This window comes from Mytilus galloprovincialis, chromosome 12 (genome assembly GCF_965363235.1).
Source record: "Mytilus galloprovincialis chromosome 12, xbMytGall1.hap1.1, whole genome shotgun sequence".
NCBI classification, from domain to species: Eukaryota; Metazoa; Mollusca; class Bivalvia; order Mytilida; family Mytilidae; genus Mytilus; species Mytilus galloprovincialis.
In genome coordinates, this window is record NC_134849.1 from 36,354,863 (window position 1) to 36,372,191 (window position 17,329).

The 17,329-nt window shown below is 31.1% G+C and overlaps 1 protein-coding gene across 2 annotated transcripts in view; it reads right to left on the reverse strand.

Annotated features, from left to right (window-relative positions):
* LOC143055698 (uncharacterized) overlaps window positions 1-17,329 on the reverse strand; it is a 36,682-nt gene that overhangs the window by 3,908 nt on the left and 15,445 nt on the right. The window contains exons 4-9 of one of the 2 annotated variants that reach the window (XM_076228852.1): window positions 14,161-14,268; window positions 12,294-12,430; window positions 11,761-11,893; window positions 7,013-7,092; window positions 4,359-4,452; window positions 3,663-3,879 (exon numbers count right to left, since the gene is read on the reverse strand). In XM_076228852.1, the coding sequence (XP_076084967.1) occupies window positions 3,663-3,879; window positions 4,359-4,452; window positions 7,013-7,092; window positions 11,761-11,893; window positions 12,294-12,430; window positions 14,161-14,268 (769 nt within the window). The remainder of the gene's footprint in view (window positions 1-3,662; window positions 3,880-4,358; window positions 4,453-7,012; window positions 7,093-11,760; window positions 11,894-12,293; window positions 12,431-14,160; window positions 14,269-17,329) is intronic. The other variant, XM_076228853.1, reaches the window with a different exon arrangement.

The following is a 17,329-nucleotide window of genomic DNA, read 5'->3' on the forward strand; positions in this document are numbered from 1 at the left end:
AAATATTAAAAATCAGTCTAAAATGTCAGTTCCTATGGCTTTATGATGTATAGATATGAATTTTAAGCAAAGGTCATAATCTAGAACGTCAAATTTATCTATGACCTTGACCTCATTTTCAAGGTCACAAACCAAGGACCTCAAATCAAAAAACCCTAGGTCTCTAATATGTATGGATAATGAGTTATATCACTTTACGCATAATTTTAGATATGAAAGGGGCTTAAACTCCTATTTATTGACTACGCACCCTTTCAACCAAATCTATGAAGTTACGACATGTCGTTACTAACAATTTAGTAAAAATAACATGTCGATATGTTATACGGTTTTTGAAGAAAAGTGAAAATAAGCCAAAATCAAAATTTATAATATGACCTTGACCTTTGACCTTGACCTAATTTTCATTTTTTTGGACCAAGGACCTTAAATCAAAAGACCCTAGGTCTCTATTACCTATGGTTTACCAGTTAGAAATGCATATTACTAATATCAAATGCAAAAGGGGGAATAACTCTCATATGGAGTGTTCATATCGCTTCGGTTAAAATAGGACAAATCATGCGAAGGATATAACGAGCAATTTTATAAAATAAATTTGTCGCATTTTTCTACGGTTACGGAGGAGATGCACTCTGATGATAAACAGTAAAAGGGGAGATAACTCTTACAAAGAAAATGGTTCACCTTAGCAGGGTGAAATTTAAAAGCGCATAAACTATACGATACCATATGAGAAATATCTAAGCGACATATTGTGAAAGAAACATTTAACGCAAGAACAAAATTTGGCGGAAGAAAAAAAAAAATAATTAAAAACCAATTGTTCAGAGAACAATTGAAGGTCTTTCCACCAGTAAATATCTATTTTGATATTAAAATATTAAAAATCAGTCTAAAATGTCAGTTCCTATGGCTTTATGATGTATAGATATGAATTTTAACCAAAGGTCATAATCTAAAACGCCAAATTTACCTATGACCTTGACCTCAATTTCAAGGTCACAAACTGAGGGTCTCAATTCAAAAGACCCTAGGTCTCTAATATGTATGGTTAATAAGTAATATCACTTTACGCATAATTTTAGATGTGGTAGGGGCTAAAACTCCCATTTATTGTCTACGCACCCTTTCAACCAAAATTATTATGTTACGACATGTCGCAACTAACAATTTAGTAAAAATAATTTGTCGATATCTGATAAGGTTAATGAAAATGAGTGAAAATAAGCCAAAATCAAAATTTAGAATATGACCTTGACCTTTGACCTTGACCTAATTTTCATTTTTTTGGACCAAGGACCTTAAATCAAAAGACCCTAGATCTCTATTACCTATGGTTTACCAGTTAGAAATGCATATTACTAATATCAAATGCAAAAGGGGGAATAACTCTCATAAGGAGTGTTCATATCGCTTCGGTTAAAATAGGACAAATCATGCGAAGGATATAACGAGCAATTTTATAAAATAAATTTGTCGCATTTTTCTACGGTTACGGAGGAGATGCACTCTGATGATAAACAGTGAAAGGGGAGATAACTCTTACAAAGAAAATGGTTCGCCTTAGCAGGGTGAAATTTAAAAGCGCGTAAACTATACGATACCATATGAGAAATATCTAAGCGACATATTGCGAAACAAACATTTATCGCAAGAACAAAATTTGGCGGAAGAAAAAAAAAAAAAAAAAAAAAATTAAAAACCAATTGTTCAGAGAACAATTGAAGGTCTTTCCATATCAAAGAAATTTTGATAAGAAGATAGTTGTTCATACTGATACGATAAATAATGGTTTAATCATATTTTTAAGTGATATAAAGGAGATAATATGCTACTTCCGGTGAAATGAATGTCACTTCCGGTCTAATATGATAGCTCCTTTTACACTGATTCCAAAAATATATAGTTTCTATATACTTTTGTATTTAGAATGGGAGATACATGGTCACTTCCAGTTTGTTGGAAGTCATTTTTAGTCTTCAGTAATCAGTTTATGTAGCTATATGACAAAATATATGGATTCTGAGTACTTTTATACGAAAAAATTGCAAAAAAAGGTTACTTCCGGTTTTCTCAAGGTCACTTCCGGTAGTCATTTTTCAAGGTCATTTGTCATCCAACCTTTTGCACAAGGTCAAATGCCATTAAAATGCACTTAGTTGAAGTTATAATCAAATAACCTCATATCAAGACATTTCAGGGGCACTAACTCCTATTAGATGCTATTTAATTGTATCAGACCAAATGTAACATATCTTCATAACTATATAGCAATCATTTTGCACTTGTTCTTTAATATGTACCTTTTCAAGGGTTGGAGAAAATGCAAAAACATGGAAAATTCCGAATTTAGAACTTGACCTTGACCTTTGACCTTGACCCCATTTTCTAATAAAGGGCCTAGGGATCTCAAATAAATACATTCCAGGGTTATACGGTTGACGGTTTATTAGTTAATAACACATATTGAGAAAATAATTTTGTAAAGGTAGATAACTCCTATAAAATTTCATCGAATCGCTTCGCTCCAAATAAGCCAAATTTTCCTTAGGATGTAACGAACAATTTGTAAAAAGAATTTTGTCGCTATCTTTTTTTGTTACAAAGGAGATGCACTCTGATGATAAACAGTGAATAGGGAGATAACTCTTACAAAGAAAAGTGTTCGGCTTAGCAGGGTTAAATGTAAAAGCGCATAAACTGTACGATACAATATGAGAAATATCTAAGCGACATATTGCGAAACAAACATTTGTCGCAATATCAAAATTAGGCGGAAGAAAAAAAAAAAAAAAAAAAAAATAATAATAATAATAATAATAATAATCAGAAGAAATACAATAGGTCTTTCCACAGAAAAGTGGAAAGACCTAATAATAATAATAATAATAATAATCAGAACAAATACAATAGGTCTTTCCACAGAAAAGTGGAAAGACCTAATAATAATCAGAACAAATACAATAGGTCTTTCCACAGAAAAGTGAAAGACCTAATAATAATAAGTATCAGAACAAAAACAATAAGTCTTTCCACAGAAAAGTGGAAAGACTTAATAAAAGTAAAACAATACATATCCTACTTTACGTTAATGTTAACATCATAAATAAAGGACACAAAATCATGTATTAATAGCGAATACCAACACTTAATCATTGTTAATTGCAAATTCAATAAAACACTATATTCAGTAAACTCTTTTAGAAAATGTCTAACTAAAAATATGTTTGCAGTAAAAACGACTTTCACATATTTAATAGCGAAGTACGCATATATACATTGTACTCAAACATACTATCTACTCCAAATGAATCAGTTTCGTCAAAAGCAATCATTGGTATTTCGTAATAACATCAATAATGCAGATGTGTACATATTCAGCTATTACTTGTGATCAATCAACAAATTGACCACATATTATCTTTAAACCGAGCAATAGCATTATGAGTTGAAGTGTACAAACCCAAACAACAAATACAATAAACAAGGTACTATCCAAATACGAGAATGTTTTCTTTTCAACAACATAATTGTCGAGTTGTGCGTGTGTAATTATATTTCAATCTTTTAGCAATGCATCACAGATTGTAATGTCTAATGTCTTAATCTCAACGTTCGAACTTTTAAATGTCGGTTTTATTATACTTTATTATACTTACAGTTTTTCACAAATGTATCTGTAACTATTCCAGCATCTTTCATCATTCCATTCAAAATCTAGTTTTTTGTGTATATTAATGCAATGCTCATTTCCACCTTGGTTATTCGGTTCTTTTACAAGTCGGGTATGCCATCCATTCACATTAAATTTACTTTGACTGGTCGCCCATATCCAAATTCCTTCATGCTTACTATCTGTTCCGCCAAGCCAGAAATCTATAAAGAAGTAAAAGGGTGGACCTTTAACAGCACAATGTCAGAATTTTATCAGACTTTGCAGACCAATAGCGTAAAACTTGGTAAAGTTAAGTTCAAAGATATATATTAAATCTTCCCGTCATAACTGCAGATTACAAAATTTTAAAGATGTGTATGATGTCAGTTACTTAACATGCGGATAGACGTTGCTTGTTCTATCTAGATTTAACAGCAGTTAGAAGTAAACAAAAGTTGAAGCGTTTCTTTCGATTGTCTTGTGTTGTTTCTTATTTAATCTTTTGTATACAATAAGTGCGTGCAATAAGAAGGTATAACAAAAATTAAATGTTTTGTACATTGGATAAAGCATATTGTTTGCCCTTGTAAAGAAGCCTTAGATCCCGTTGACGATGTTTCCCTTACATCTAAACTTCTTTGAACTTTACAATTAAATGACAATTTATCAAAACACCCCTTCTTTTATTGAATGTACCTACTTTTTGCATATTTAGATGCCTGTTTCCTTAAGTAATCTCTTTCCCCATATGACACTACTTCTGCAAGCATACTATTTTTCGTTATGCATTTCCTCTGTAATGTAAATGAAATACTATTAATATAACTACATCAGTTGTAAAAGCCTACTAAAAGGTCTTCTGTCTTTTTTCTGTTTTACATTTTTGTACTTCTTCTTTATTCATTTTATCTAGTTCGAAAAAATGCAAAATGCTCAAGTTTGAACAATCAATCAAACCTTAAAAACATTCAGCATAGCATACACGACGTTGTTTAAATGAACTTCTATGTCAAAAAAAAATGTTCTTGGTTAATTTTTGAAAACATGCTCACGTATATATGTCATGTCTATTATATACAGAGTTTCTAGATTTCTGTTTGGAAAAAATCCTTAAGGGATGGTATATTAAACGCAACATCCTGTCATAACTCATATAAGTTTTATAATGAAGGTCAAATTACAAAAAAAAACTTATGCAGCCCGATTGCTCCATTTTGCAAACCTGTCGAATTTATTATTTTAAAATTTGATGTAGGCCTACAGATGCAATACATATGAGACAATTGATTTTATAAGCATCAATCAATTAATTAATGTGGTAGACCTTGGTTCAGGGAGATAATCAGTTATGTGTTTGTTAAAGTCAAGTTTCATCAATGTTTTTTAAGCATTTACCTGAAACAGATTGGAAATAATCTATTTAACCTAGAAGCTTAGAATATATTTATGAAAATGGTTGACACAAACGTATTGATGATGTTAAGCGTTATTTCCCTTAACCTAGGTCTACCTGCTTAACAGGAGGAGGTATGCATCAAAATATGAAACGCAATTGTCTTTTTTGTCATATCATCAATAACTTACTGTAAATTAAACAATTACATATTATTAGGTACTTTGTGAAAAGGCAAAATCTTCATTTAAAGTTACAAGACAGCAAGGGGAAGATAAAGAGATCATTAGTCGAATGATTACTATAACAAAATGAGTCAATATAACTACAAGGAATGATGGGAAAGGAGTGCGTGCAATATTATTCTGTTTTACAACAACAGTGTTTCTATAATATACGTTATCACTAAAATATAATTCAAAATATTGCTTATATAGCTTATCAAAATCCAATGTGAACTATAAGTCCGAGGGCGCTATGAATTTAGAACAGAAGATGCACATCACCATATCCACAGAAAAACAATATATTTCAGGTGTTGAAATTGAAATCTTAAAGGCAACCGTTCGGGATATATGGTGTACATTCGGTTAAAATTACAGTCGAAGTTAATAAATCAATATTTACAGTAGAGGTTCAATTCATGCAAATTCGAATCTTTTATAGACTGAAAGATAAATCAAGTGGTTCCAGGATACATGCATCAACATTTGTCTTATGAAAACAAATTAATATAATATAATGAAAAAAAAAACGAATAAAAAAACAAAAATATATAATATCATTAGTAACTCTGCTTCATTACTAGCATTATTCGTGTAACTTTGCCATTAAAGTACGAGGTTTGGCATGCCACAAAACCAGGTTCAACCCACCACTTTATTCCCCTTTAAAAGTGTCCTGTACCAAGTCAGGAAGATGGCCATTGTTATATTATTGTTCGTTTATGTGTGTGTTGCATTTTAACGTTGAGTCGTTTGTGTTTTCTCTTATTTTTGAGATATTGAGATCAGACGTGGCACGGTACTTGTCTATCCCAAATTCATGTATTTGGTTTTCTTGTTATATTTGTTATTCTCGTGGTGTTTGCTTGGTCCGTTTCTGTGTGTGTTACGTTTCGGTGTTATGTCGTTGTTCTCCTCTTATATTTAATGCGTTTCCCTCGGTTTTAGTTTGTTACCCCGATTTTGTTTTTTGTCCCTGGATTTATGAGTTTTGAACAGCGGTATACTACTTTTGCCTTTATTTGTGCTAAGGATTAAGCTTTTTGAAATAATCGCAAATCTTATTCATTTGAAAAAAAACATATACTTGTATCCACATACGGTTAACTTATATAATCATATAACGATAAATTATCCTATTATACAAATGAACAATAATGATTTAAATTTGCTGAAAATTTTAAGAACTATCTACTTTGAAATTGACATTTGTATATACCAATTTTAGCTATTTGACTCATAATATGTTTTTCAAGTGGAAGGATACTGTCATCATCTCTCCAGTCATTGTAGTGTATATGTCGAAGATTTGTTATTAATGTTTACCTTTCAGATTTAAAACGTGAATAACATATATTTCTTTATTAAGAAAATTTGTAAATTTGTTAATTTAAAAATTGAAGATTGTGTTTTTGAAAAATTAAACAATGCAAGTGATCATCTCAGTTATAGCACGAAGTGTTTTAAAGTAATTATTCGTAACTATAATTAAGTTTAAAATTAAGACAAAAACTAGTTTCTCTTAACACAAGGGCTTCACAAGTTTTGCTGACTGTTGAAAACACAATGGACTATAATGTTTGAGCCTGAATCACTGAATAAAAATTAAGGTGTAAATGGACGATAATTTTAAAATGTTTTACACAGTGGAGATTTCTTGCTATTTTTATGCTGACATAAGGGAAATAAATCATGTTATATTTTGTTTTATCAATTTTAAATACGGCATTAACGTACCTTGGCGTCATTCCAGGTTGCCGTTGTCTGACTAAAGAAGTAACAGCTGGATCCATATGATTTCCACCCTAATGGACAAACTACAATTCAAATAAAACGATAAATTTGAATGACAATCAAATTTAAATATTCGTTGTATGAAGTTATTATGCGACTGAAAAAGACTGGAAACACACAACAAAACAGAATAATTTGATAATATCAAAATAAGACGATGTGCATGATTGGCAGATTTACAACTCTCTATACTAAATGATTAAAAAGTGAGAAACTTCATCAATGATCAAAACCCATACCACATAGTAAGTTACAATGTAAGTATTGTTTTTTCCCAAATGCAGTTAAGATAATTCAAAGAATACAAACACATAAGGACTCTGCCATAAGCGTAACTCTAGATCTTTTGTAGATATAATTGCAAGTACATCAAATTATTTCTCCAAATACATATGAAAAAAAGTCAACAGAGGATAAAATACCAAAGTTATGGACAGCAACTAAACATTACGACAAAAATAACTTAAATAACCAAAGTTTCGTGAAGAAAAATAGTTCTTGAGAGATCACAAATGATCTGACATCGACATCCAATTACTATATGTGACAAAATACTCAAAAGATATGACAACTTTGGATAACCATTTTCGAGGTTTTAGACTTGGGTATACACAAAAACATTCTGTTTATCTCGATCAGTTGACCAACTAATGAACAGACTGAGAGTGAAATTTTCTAGTAAAAGCTGTTCAAAGTTTTAATTTTGGACCATCCTTATGTAAATGGTTTGAGACTCTCTATTCAGAAGATAACAGCTGTGTAATGAATATTGGAAAGTTATAAAATTTCTTCAGAGGCAGTAGACAGGGAAATACCCTCTCCACATACTTATTATTGATGTTGAATTAGTATACCTAACACTTAAATCTACATCTGACATCCATAGTTTTCTCATACTGTGAACAGCATATAATCTTCATTGATCATAGTCAAATTTTAAACTTTTAGGAATAGATTTCTTATAAGATTAACAAGCTTTGTTAGATATAGATTTAACAAAGAAAATAAGGAAATTGTCATCAATAATTAATGCTTGAGAACTTCGAAAAAATTCAGTACTCCATAAAATTACTGTTATCAAGATTATGGCATTACCAAAGATAATTCATTTGATTTCAGCTTTATCAAATCTATTCCAGATTTAAAGAGTAAGGTACCAATACACTGATCTTTTATTTTATGGAGGGAGGTTTAAATATGGTGCATTTGTCATTTTTAAGTACATATCCAAAATGCAGCTGTGTTAGAAGATTTTTTTTTATTCTTTGAATTAAGATGGATCATTGCAGACACTTTTACTGCTTTATATTGGTATTGCCTGATATTTGTTTATTTTTGTTTTTGTGCCCTTCCCTTTTTTAATAATTTTAACTTGTGAATTAATTTGTATTAGTCATCTTTTTATTGTTGGAGGAGGGGTTAATACAATTTGAATAATTTAAAAATATTGTTGTAGAATGAAAAATTGAACAGAGGGTAGGAAAAAAAAGAAATTAAACTACTATTAACTAATAATATTTGTTTTGATTCCTTAACATATGAATCCTTTTCACACTTCAAAGTTATGTTTTGTAACTTCAAAGAACACACACACACACACACACACACACACACACACAGCTTAGTTACAAATAAAACAAAATAAACAAATATATATATATATCAATTGTTTTGTAAACAATTGCTAGTGGCAGTCTAAATGATTGATTGATGGATGGGTTGGTTGGTTGGTTAGTTAGTTAGTTAGTTAGTTAGTTAGTTAGTTAGTTAGTTAGTTAGTTATTAGTTAGTTGATTGGTCATTGGACCTAGACTGTAGGGAACATGCAAAAAAAAAGATTATCCCTGATCCTCTATTAAACACATGGACCAGACACCTACATGAGTGATTAGTGGGTTGGTTCGTTGCTTGGTTGGTCGGTTGGTTGGTTGGTCGATTTATTGATTGATTGATTGATTGATTAATTGCATGGCACTTTCTCTGTGCGACGCAACTAACTTAAATAACGCCTATATTCTGACCGAACGTGACTGTGTACTTATTCATCCCGCACAGCCAAACGGACGCCTGAGATGTCCTCATTAATATTAATCCTAGCATCATTCGTATATAAATTTTCTCTAGTTTCTATGTTACCTCGGACTTCCATTTTTCATCTATTTGTTGTGTATGCGTTTCGTTTGAATTTGTAGGAAAACGGAGTAAATTTTATCTTGGAAGTTCCATTTTCCTGATTTGGATTTGGAATGTTTTATTCTAAATTTAGGTCCGCGCGCGAGATGGTGTTGTGAAGTCACGTGACCCTCAAATATATATGTCTGGAGAATATTAATTTCTTTTCAGGGGAGACCGTTGAACAGAGCACATGTGTATTGATCGGAGAAACACGATGTCTATTGGTTTTATGATTTACCGGTCATTGATGACGGATCATGCATGCATGCATCTTACGTGCACATGTTTGCGAGAGCACAGATTTGTATTTTAATACATTTTTAGAAATTTTATTTTGGGAATTCAGTAATATTTACGAATTTGGGAGCAATTTCTGTGTCATTGATTTTTTTTTTCTCAATCGAGCAGACCGCGGCTTACGGGAACATTTGTTCTTGATTCATTATATATTTTACAGGTAAACTATTGCGGTTCAATGCATTCACACAAACATAATGCTGTTATTATGGTATTTTAAAAAATCGTTCATCGATTGAATTTCAGAAAACACATGAATTGGAGCAGATTTTTGCAGGGGATGAATTTCTATTTAAAAAGTTTGTTTGTAAGAAGGATTGCATTTTTACAGTAAAATGTAACAGGATTGAACTTCAATGCAAAATGGGATTCCTCAAAAAAGAACGAACAAAATAAAGGGGGAGGAAGGGTGGACGATGGGGACCTTGTATGATAAAATACGATAAGATGCATGTATACATCATGGTAGCTGCAAAGTTTGAGGCTATAATGAGTTAATTTTGTTCATTTTACCGATTCAGTGGCATGGAACCCCTAAAACAATGACGCGTACCAAATCGACAAAAACTTTCCAGTTATATCATGTCGCGAGTAACTTTTTTGTTAAATTTTATTTATGCGGCGTACGGTTCAAGTGTTACAAAAACATAAAGACAAATGTATTTGGTAAATGCAGATAACTTCTATAAGATCTCACTGGATCGCTTCCATCCAAATAAGCCAAAAATTTATGAAGATTTAAAGAACAATTTGTAAAAAGAATTTTGTCGATATCTTTTTTTGTTACGAAGGAGATGCAAGCTCATGATAGACAGTGAAAAGGGAGATAACTCTTACAAAGAAACTTGTTTGGCTTAGCAGGGTGAAATTTTAAAGCGCAAAAACTGTACGATACAATATAAAAAATATCTAAGCGACATATTGAGAAACAAAAATTTCAAAATTAGGCGAGGAAAAAATAATAATGAGAATCAGAACAAATACAATAGGTCTTACCACAGAAAAGTGGAAAGACCTAAAAATAATTATTGCCACAAGTACTAAAAGCAAGCTGCATCCATCTAATCTTTTGACAAGAAGACCTTCAATGCCATACACACCAAATTATCAAAAACTGTAGATTGAATATTTTCAAGATAAATTATGCTAGGGTTCCTGTTTCATTAATGTGTAAAATGTCAAAGATGGTTTAAGAAAATCATCGTTTTATCGTACGATAATCGTTGATCAATGTTACGCAAGTTTTCTTGATCGTCCTCTTTCCAGATGAAATTTCAAAGCAGAAGGTATCATAATGCCAGTTTTACGGCCCTTAAATTTAAAAAAAACTAAATAATCTTCTACGGATATTTATAAGACATTATCTCTTGGACAGCATTTTAAATATTTATTTCGAAGCCTTTTATAGCTTACTTTATGGTATGGGTTTTACACATTGTTTGTGCAAGGTCGAACGATAACATATAGCTGCTTATATCTACCTCAATTGGTCTATTGCGGATATTTGTATCATTGATATAAATACCCGCATCTTTTTATTTGGATATTTATGTTGATATATTAGTTTGTTTGATAGTTTAATGTTCGAGTCCTTGCTAATGTGATACAGATAACGTTTATCGGCGTTTTGGAGCATTTCTATAATAGAATTTTATGACGTGTTTACACTAGATTAAGTCTTAGGAATATGATTTATTTATTAGTCACCTCGGTATGCGGCTTAACAGACGCAATATATATACAGGTATTATTATATTATGGGATTCATATATTTTAATCCTATTTAGGATAAATTTCTATATTGATCTGGCAAAACTATGTTGATAGGCTGCTTCAAAAAAAATCTCTATTTAGCTCGTACAATGTAGTAAAAACAAATAACAGTTATTTGAAAAAAAATCTGTGATTAAAATTCTTATTTGTCCAACCCTTACTCAATAGGAATCTCTTTAAATACTACCAACCCAAATAATGAGAAGATTAAGAAAATCAATGTTGCTATTTTCTCTTAATGTGGAACTCATCTATATACAATGATTGGAAAAAAAAGAATAGTTACAGATAAATTTTAGTTCATTTTCCTTGAATCAAATTAGAAATAAAATGAATCAGGAATATCTCATTCGCGTATCTCAACGTGCTAATTAAAGAAAGATCACCATCTCATTATATAGTAATCGGTGTAGAGGAAAGGGAAATATATACAAACAACCTCTTACCTGTATAAACAGAGATCCTCCATGGACCACCACATGTCTGACGTTTATTGCCTGAGCATGGCGTTTTACAATCACTTTCTTTTCTTTTTCTGTATTTTCGTAAAACATTCCCACAAAAGCATTGGTATCCATACTATAAAATTAGTATTCTTTTTGTTATAAGTATCACCTTTTTATTAACATAATCTAATCAAATACAAGGTAATGCAAGGTATTTGCCTGTCTCATAGTAATAAAGTATATAGTTCTATGTCAATGTATGTCCTTCTTATGGTTAAAATACGATAACAAATAAAAGTCTAAGGAATAAAAACTACGACTCTGAAAACGTTTTGTTTTGGTACTTATTTGTATGAAACGCTCCTCAGGCTTAAGATTGATATTACCCCTGGGACATAATTTTTGAAAAATGTACCATATTTATTAGAAACAAGGGTTGACTAAAATAATGTTTCGATGAAGAGAGAAAGTACTTAAATCAATTTTATTTTATATATTCATGAACACAAACTCCTTACCTATCATTGACTTACCTCAACACCTGCAAACTTGAATCCTTTTTTACCACAAAAATGTTGGCATTTATAAACTGTCATACCATTGTCTTGCAGTTTTGCTTTAGATAATATTCTACTGCTATCATCCCGATAACAACCAATATATCCTAATTCTTTAAAAAATGGAAAAAAAACTATGGATTGAATATTTTCAAGATAAATTATGTTAGGTTTCCTGTTTCATTAAAGTGTAAAATGTCATAGATGGTTTAAGAAAATCATCGTTTTATTGTACGATAATCGTTGATCAACGTTAGTCAAGTTTTCTTGATCGTCCGCGTACCAGATGAAATTTCAAAGCAGAATGTATCATAATGCCAGTTTTGGGACCCTTGAATTTAAAAATAAAAAAATATTAAAAATTTTACCAGATAATGTTCTTCAGATATTTATTAGACATTATCTCTTGGACAGCATTATATTTTATTCATTTCGAAGCCTTTTATAGCTTACATTATGGTATGGGTTTTACACATTGTTTGTGCAAGGTCGAACGAGAACATATAGCTGCTTTCATCTACCTCAATTGGTCTATTGTAGATATATGTCTCATTGATATAAATACCGCATCTTTTTATTTGGATATTTATGTTGATCTATTAGCTTGTTTGATAGTTTAATGTTCGATTCCTTGTTAATGTGATACAGATAACGTTTATCGGCGTTTTTGGAGCATTTCTATAATAGAATAGCAGTGAAAAGAAAAAAAATACAATGATTTTGATTCGTCATGTTGTTGCTGGTATTTTTCTACATTGGCATTTATAACTAGAAAAGAATGTACATACGTTTGCCTTTTTTACAAGAAATAACTCCGTCACCCTGTTCTATGTTTTTTTTTCTTTTTTTAATGTTATATTGATTTCTGCCATTGTGTTGTCAGATTCTCTTTGCAATTTGAGTTTCGAATGTTCCTTTAGTATCTTCTGCCTCTTTTTGTAACGTCAATAAAAGTTCATAGATTATTTCGTATGGAATTAGTGGATTGGTATAGTATGTATTTGAATTATAGTTTGGAATAATAAATAGAATAGTTAATCGAAGAATTCAAATAGAGAAAAATATTTAACGAGTGACCGTACATCACATTAATTCACGAATGTGCGTAGCGCATGAGTTAATTATCAGTGTTGTTCGGTCACTCGTTGAATATTTTTCGATATTTGAATTCTTTGATTAGTTATTCTATTTATTATTTCGGCAAAAGTTTTTTTTTATGAAATTAATGTAGAAAATGTAAGGAACTATATGTTTTTCCTACACATTCACAATTTCTTTTGATCCGACGTTATCGACGTCTTGACAACGCCTATTGTTGTATGACGTCAGAGAGTGAAATAAACACCTTTATTTCACATGTGAAATTATCGGTTTTTATTTAACTTGGAAATCAATGTAATTCATTGCAACCAATGTAATGATATAAAATTATTGTAGCAGGAGTTAGACCAAGACTAATAATAGCTCTCAGTGTTGGCTAATATATGCAAATTCAAAAGAAAAGCAATTGCAATATTCATATAATTAGAGATTACAGCCACGTTATGTAATAAATGCGAAGAATAGAACCATAATCCTAAGGTGTGTTGAAACTCAACTGTACGGTCTTTTATTAGCCATAAAACTAGATCAGATATTGTCTTTAAATCTTGCAACCTTTGTTTTTAGTCAAGTAAAAATTGAAAGATGCTGCATTAAATACACCACAGTATATCCCCTTTGGTCAAATATAATGAAATTGATCCTCAGATGTGAACAAGTTTTTATTTTTCAAATTCAAAAAATCTTTAGCTGAAATATACATAACATGATGCCCTTTTTTATTTTTGTAAACGGTACTTACTGGAACAAGCGTTAATGCCATCTCCTGTGTATCCTCTTTTACATCTACATCTTCCTCTTTTGCATATACCATTTTTGTGGCATTTCCCCTTGCAATTACTTGGTTTGCCTGCATAGACAAACAAAATGTTATTTATCTATAATTAAATAGATTAGTCCATTCAAAGCCACCATAGCGAGAAATTGTTCTTAACATTTAGAAATTAAAGTGAAACACCACTTACAGATGAAGAAGAGGGCCACCGAACTTATTTGAATAGCTAACTATAAGGTTTTGGTTATTGAAGAAGGTCGTACGGTGACTTTTAGTTCTTATCATCCACGTCATTTCAACTAATGGGATGGTATAGATTTAATATATGTTAAAAATTATCCCTGACTCTGTGTAATCTCAAGTTTATGGCTTTGATAATATTGGAGGCTATATTATAAATGATAAGTGTCAATAAATAAATAGGGTCAAGAGTTTTATTAAGCGATGTCATGCACAACTTACTTTATAAATATAGTAGGGAATAAAAAATAGTTTTTATTATTCATAATAGACGCCATAAAGAAATATTTTTTGTTGCTACTTATGTCGAAGGAAAAAGAACTTGGCATAGTTAAATGTTTGAAAAAGGACGGAGATGTTTTACAGCGAAATCACATATCCTGAAATCAATATATACCTCCCTAATTTTACCAACCAATCAATTATTAAGATATAAATGTAATTTACATCAGTAGAAAAACAGAGGCATAGGAGACAGCCAAATCGCTAGTCGAAGAAAACAGAAACAGTATGCTCTCCTCCAATACAAAAGACATTTAAGTATTCAAACCTCTACAAAGAAAATAAAAGACCGCGCCTTACATCAAAACTTTATGGAGGAAAGCATAATAGGAAAATCAAGCTCCTGTATATCGTAACAGCTAAATGAGGGTTTTGATTGGGGTCCGTTATTTCAGTTTTTCTTTAATTCTTTAAGTCATTTTTCTGTATTTTTTTTTTTTTTTTAATTTTCTGCCCATAATGCTCTTTTCTTTATATTTTAGCACACCTTTATTTTCTATTCTTTATTTTTCGGCCCTATTTGTCTGTATTCTTTATTTATTTTGCCATTTATTCCGCACGTTTTCCCCATTATTCTCTATTATGCTAACCCAATCCGGACCCTCCTGAAAGTGTCAAATTGGTTTTGAAGGAGATTTGTTATCAACGAACTCATTTGGAACAAACGTAATAATATCGCATTTCCTTAAGAGAAATTATATTTTGACAAATATAAAACAGAAAGCAGATATCTTGACACGGAAATGACTATTTTCCAGTTGATCCCAAGCCAGTTGATATTCCGATGTCTTTGGTTTTTAATAGATTTGAAGTATCAGTCCATTGCATAATTTTCTTTCTATGTCCGTCCTCTACTCGGAATTTTCCTTTATTCCTTTATAACCTTAAATACTTTTGATTTATTATGACGAAGCACTTTTCCTTTATGTTTCGGCAAGCTTCGGCCTTGCCTCTTGTCACGGATTACTGACTTTGAGTTACCCCAACCACCAATTACTAACTCATACAAAGGCTTCTTCTCATTATTGGTAGACATCAAAGCCATGTGAGCATCATTACTAGCCATTACTTTGAACTTGACACTAAATCTTTCAGGATTATCTACACTGATGCCATAATCGGAGAGTTGTTTGTATTTATACGTATTTGGCGTTTGGATTTTCTTTCGACATTTCAGAAATATTAACATACAAAATAGGATGACAAAATTCAATAAAAATGCTAAAAAATAAATCTTTCAGCTAGGCAACACAAATTTAACTCCCATCCAGTATTGAACCATAAATTAGCATCCAATTCATGATAGTAGACTTTTCACATATAGTTTCACTAGATACAAAGGAAAATATGCACAACAGAACGGTCATCAAGAATAATTATAATCTGGCGATAAATCATATCAAAAACGAATTAAGCGATAAAGTTGCTACCTTTACAGTTACAAATCAAAGGGCATTAAGTAAAAAAAAAAAAACATTATAAAAAAAATAATAAAAAATAAAAGACAAGAAGAATGTGTCTGAGGACACAAATGTCCTCGCTCAAGCTTCAAACAAACGGAAATGGGACGAACGGACGGACGGAAAGACGGACGGTAAAAGTTAACACTTTATGCCGACGGCGGGGGCATACAAACAATGTTAGTCTTGAAAGATAGTTCTGTTTCTTTTGCCTCACTTAATACACAAATGACATAATGCAGCGATGTGAAAGAAATTGACTCTCAAGATAACCATGGTGTATAAAATTGAACCGTGTTTGTTCCGTCTGTGTATATTCACTTCCTAGCAACGGACACCACCTTTGCAAATGAGATTAATAAGTATCCACGAGCAGTGAGTGATTGCTTTATGAAAGGCAAAATCTGACTATTTTTGAAAAGGTTGACAAGGATAATGTACTAGTATAATGAAATGTTTTGTACAACGTTCCATAAATATTTTACACAATACAATTCTTTCAACACACTTATATACTTCAACTTATTACAAACAAAGACACAACATGCGTAATAAAAATAATAGGTTGTTATTTTAGTTGTATAAGATATCGATCTTTCATCTTTTGTGAGGGGGGAGAGTGGCAACACAACAATTCATTTAAATTAAAAACAAATACAAAATCATCAAACCATTCTGAAAGTTTGTTAGATTTACATGAAATCTTTGTTTCGGAAGGAAAGTAAAGCTGTGGGTTACTTCTATTGACAACCTCGTAATAAAATGAAAACAAAATTGATTAAAAAAAAGAACGAATGTTGTTCCTACTTTATTTAAAAGTTCGTTTTTGATGAACACTTTTAAAATGTGTTACAAAAACCATTGCATTCCTCCCTCTCCTAAAGGAAAATGGTTGGTTCCTAATTAAATGTAGATCAATTAACTCATTACTGAATGGGCAACACAAATATCAGAACGTATATATCTTTGACTAAACATATGTTAAAAGGTAGTCAATATCACGTTTTATTGGTACTGATATTGATTTTGGTATGAATGATTTAGATATATCAAAGTATGTAATCCTATACAGTAATATCGAACATTAACGGTCCTCAATCCTGTCGGTACTTATATTTTGGCATTGTACAAGGTCATCTTTTTTTCAGACTTTT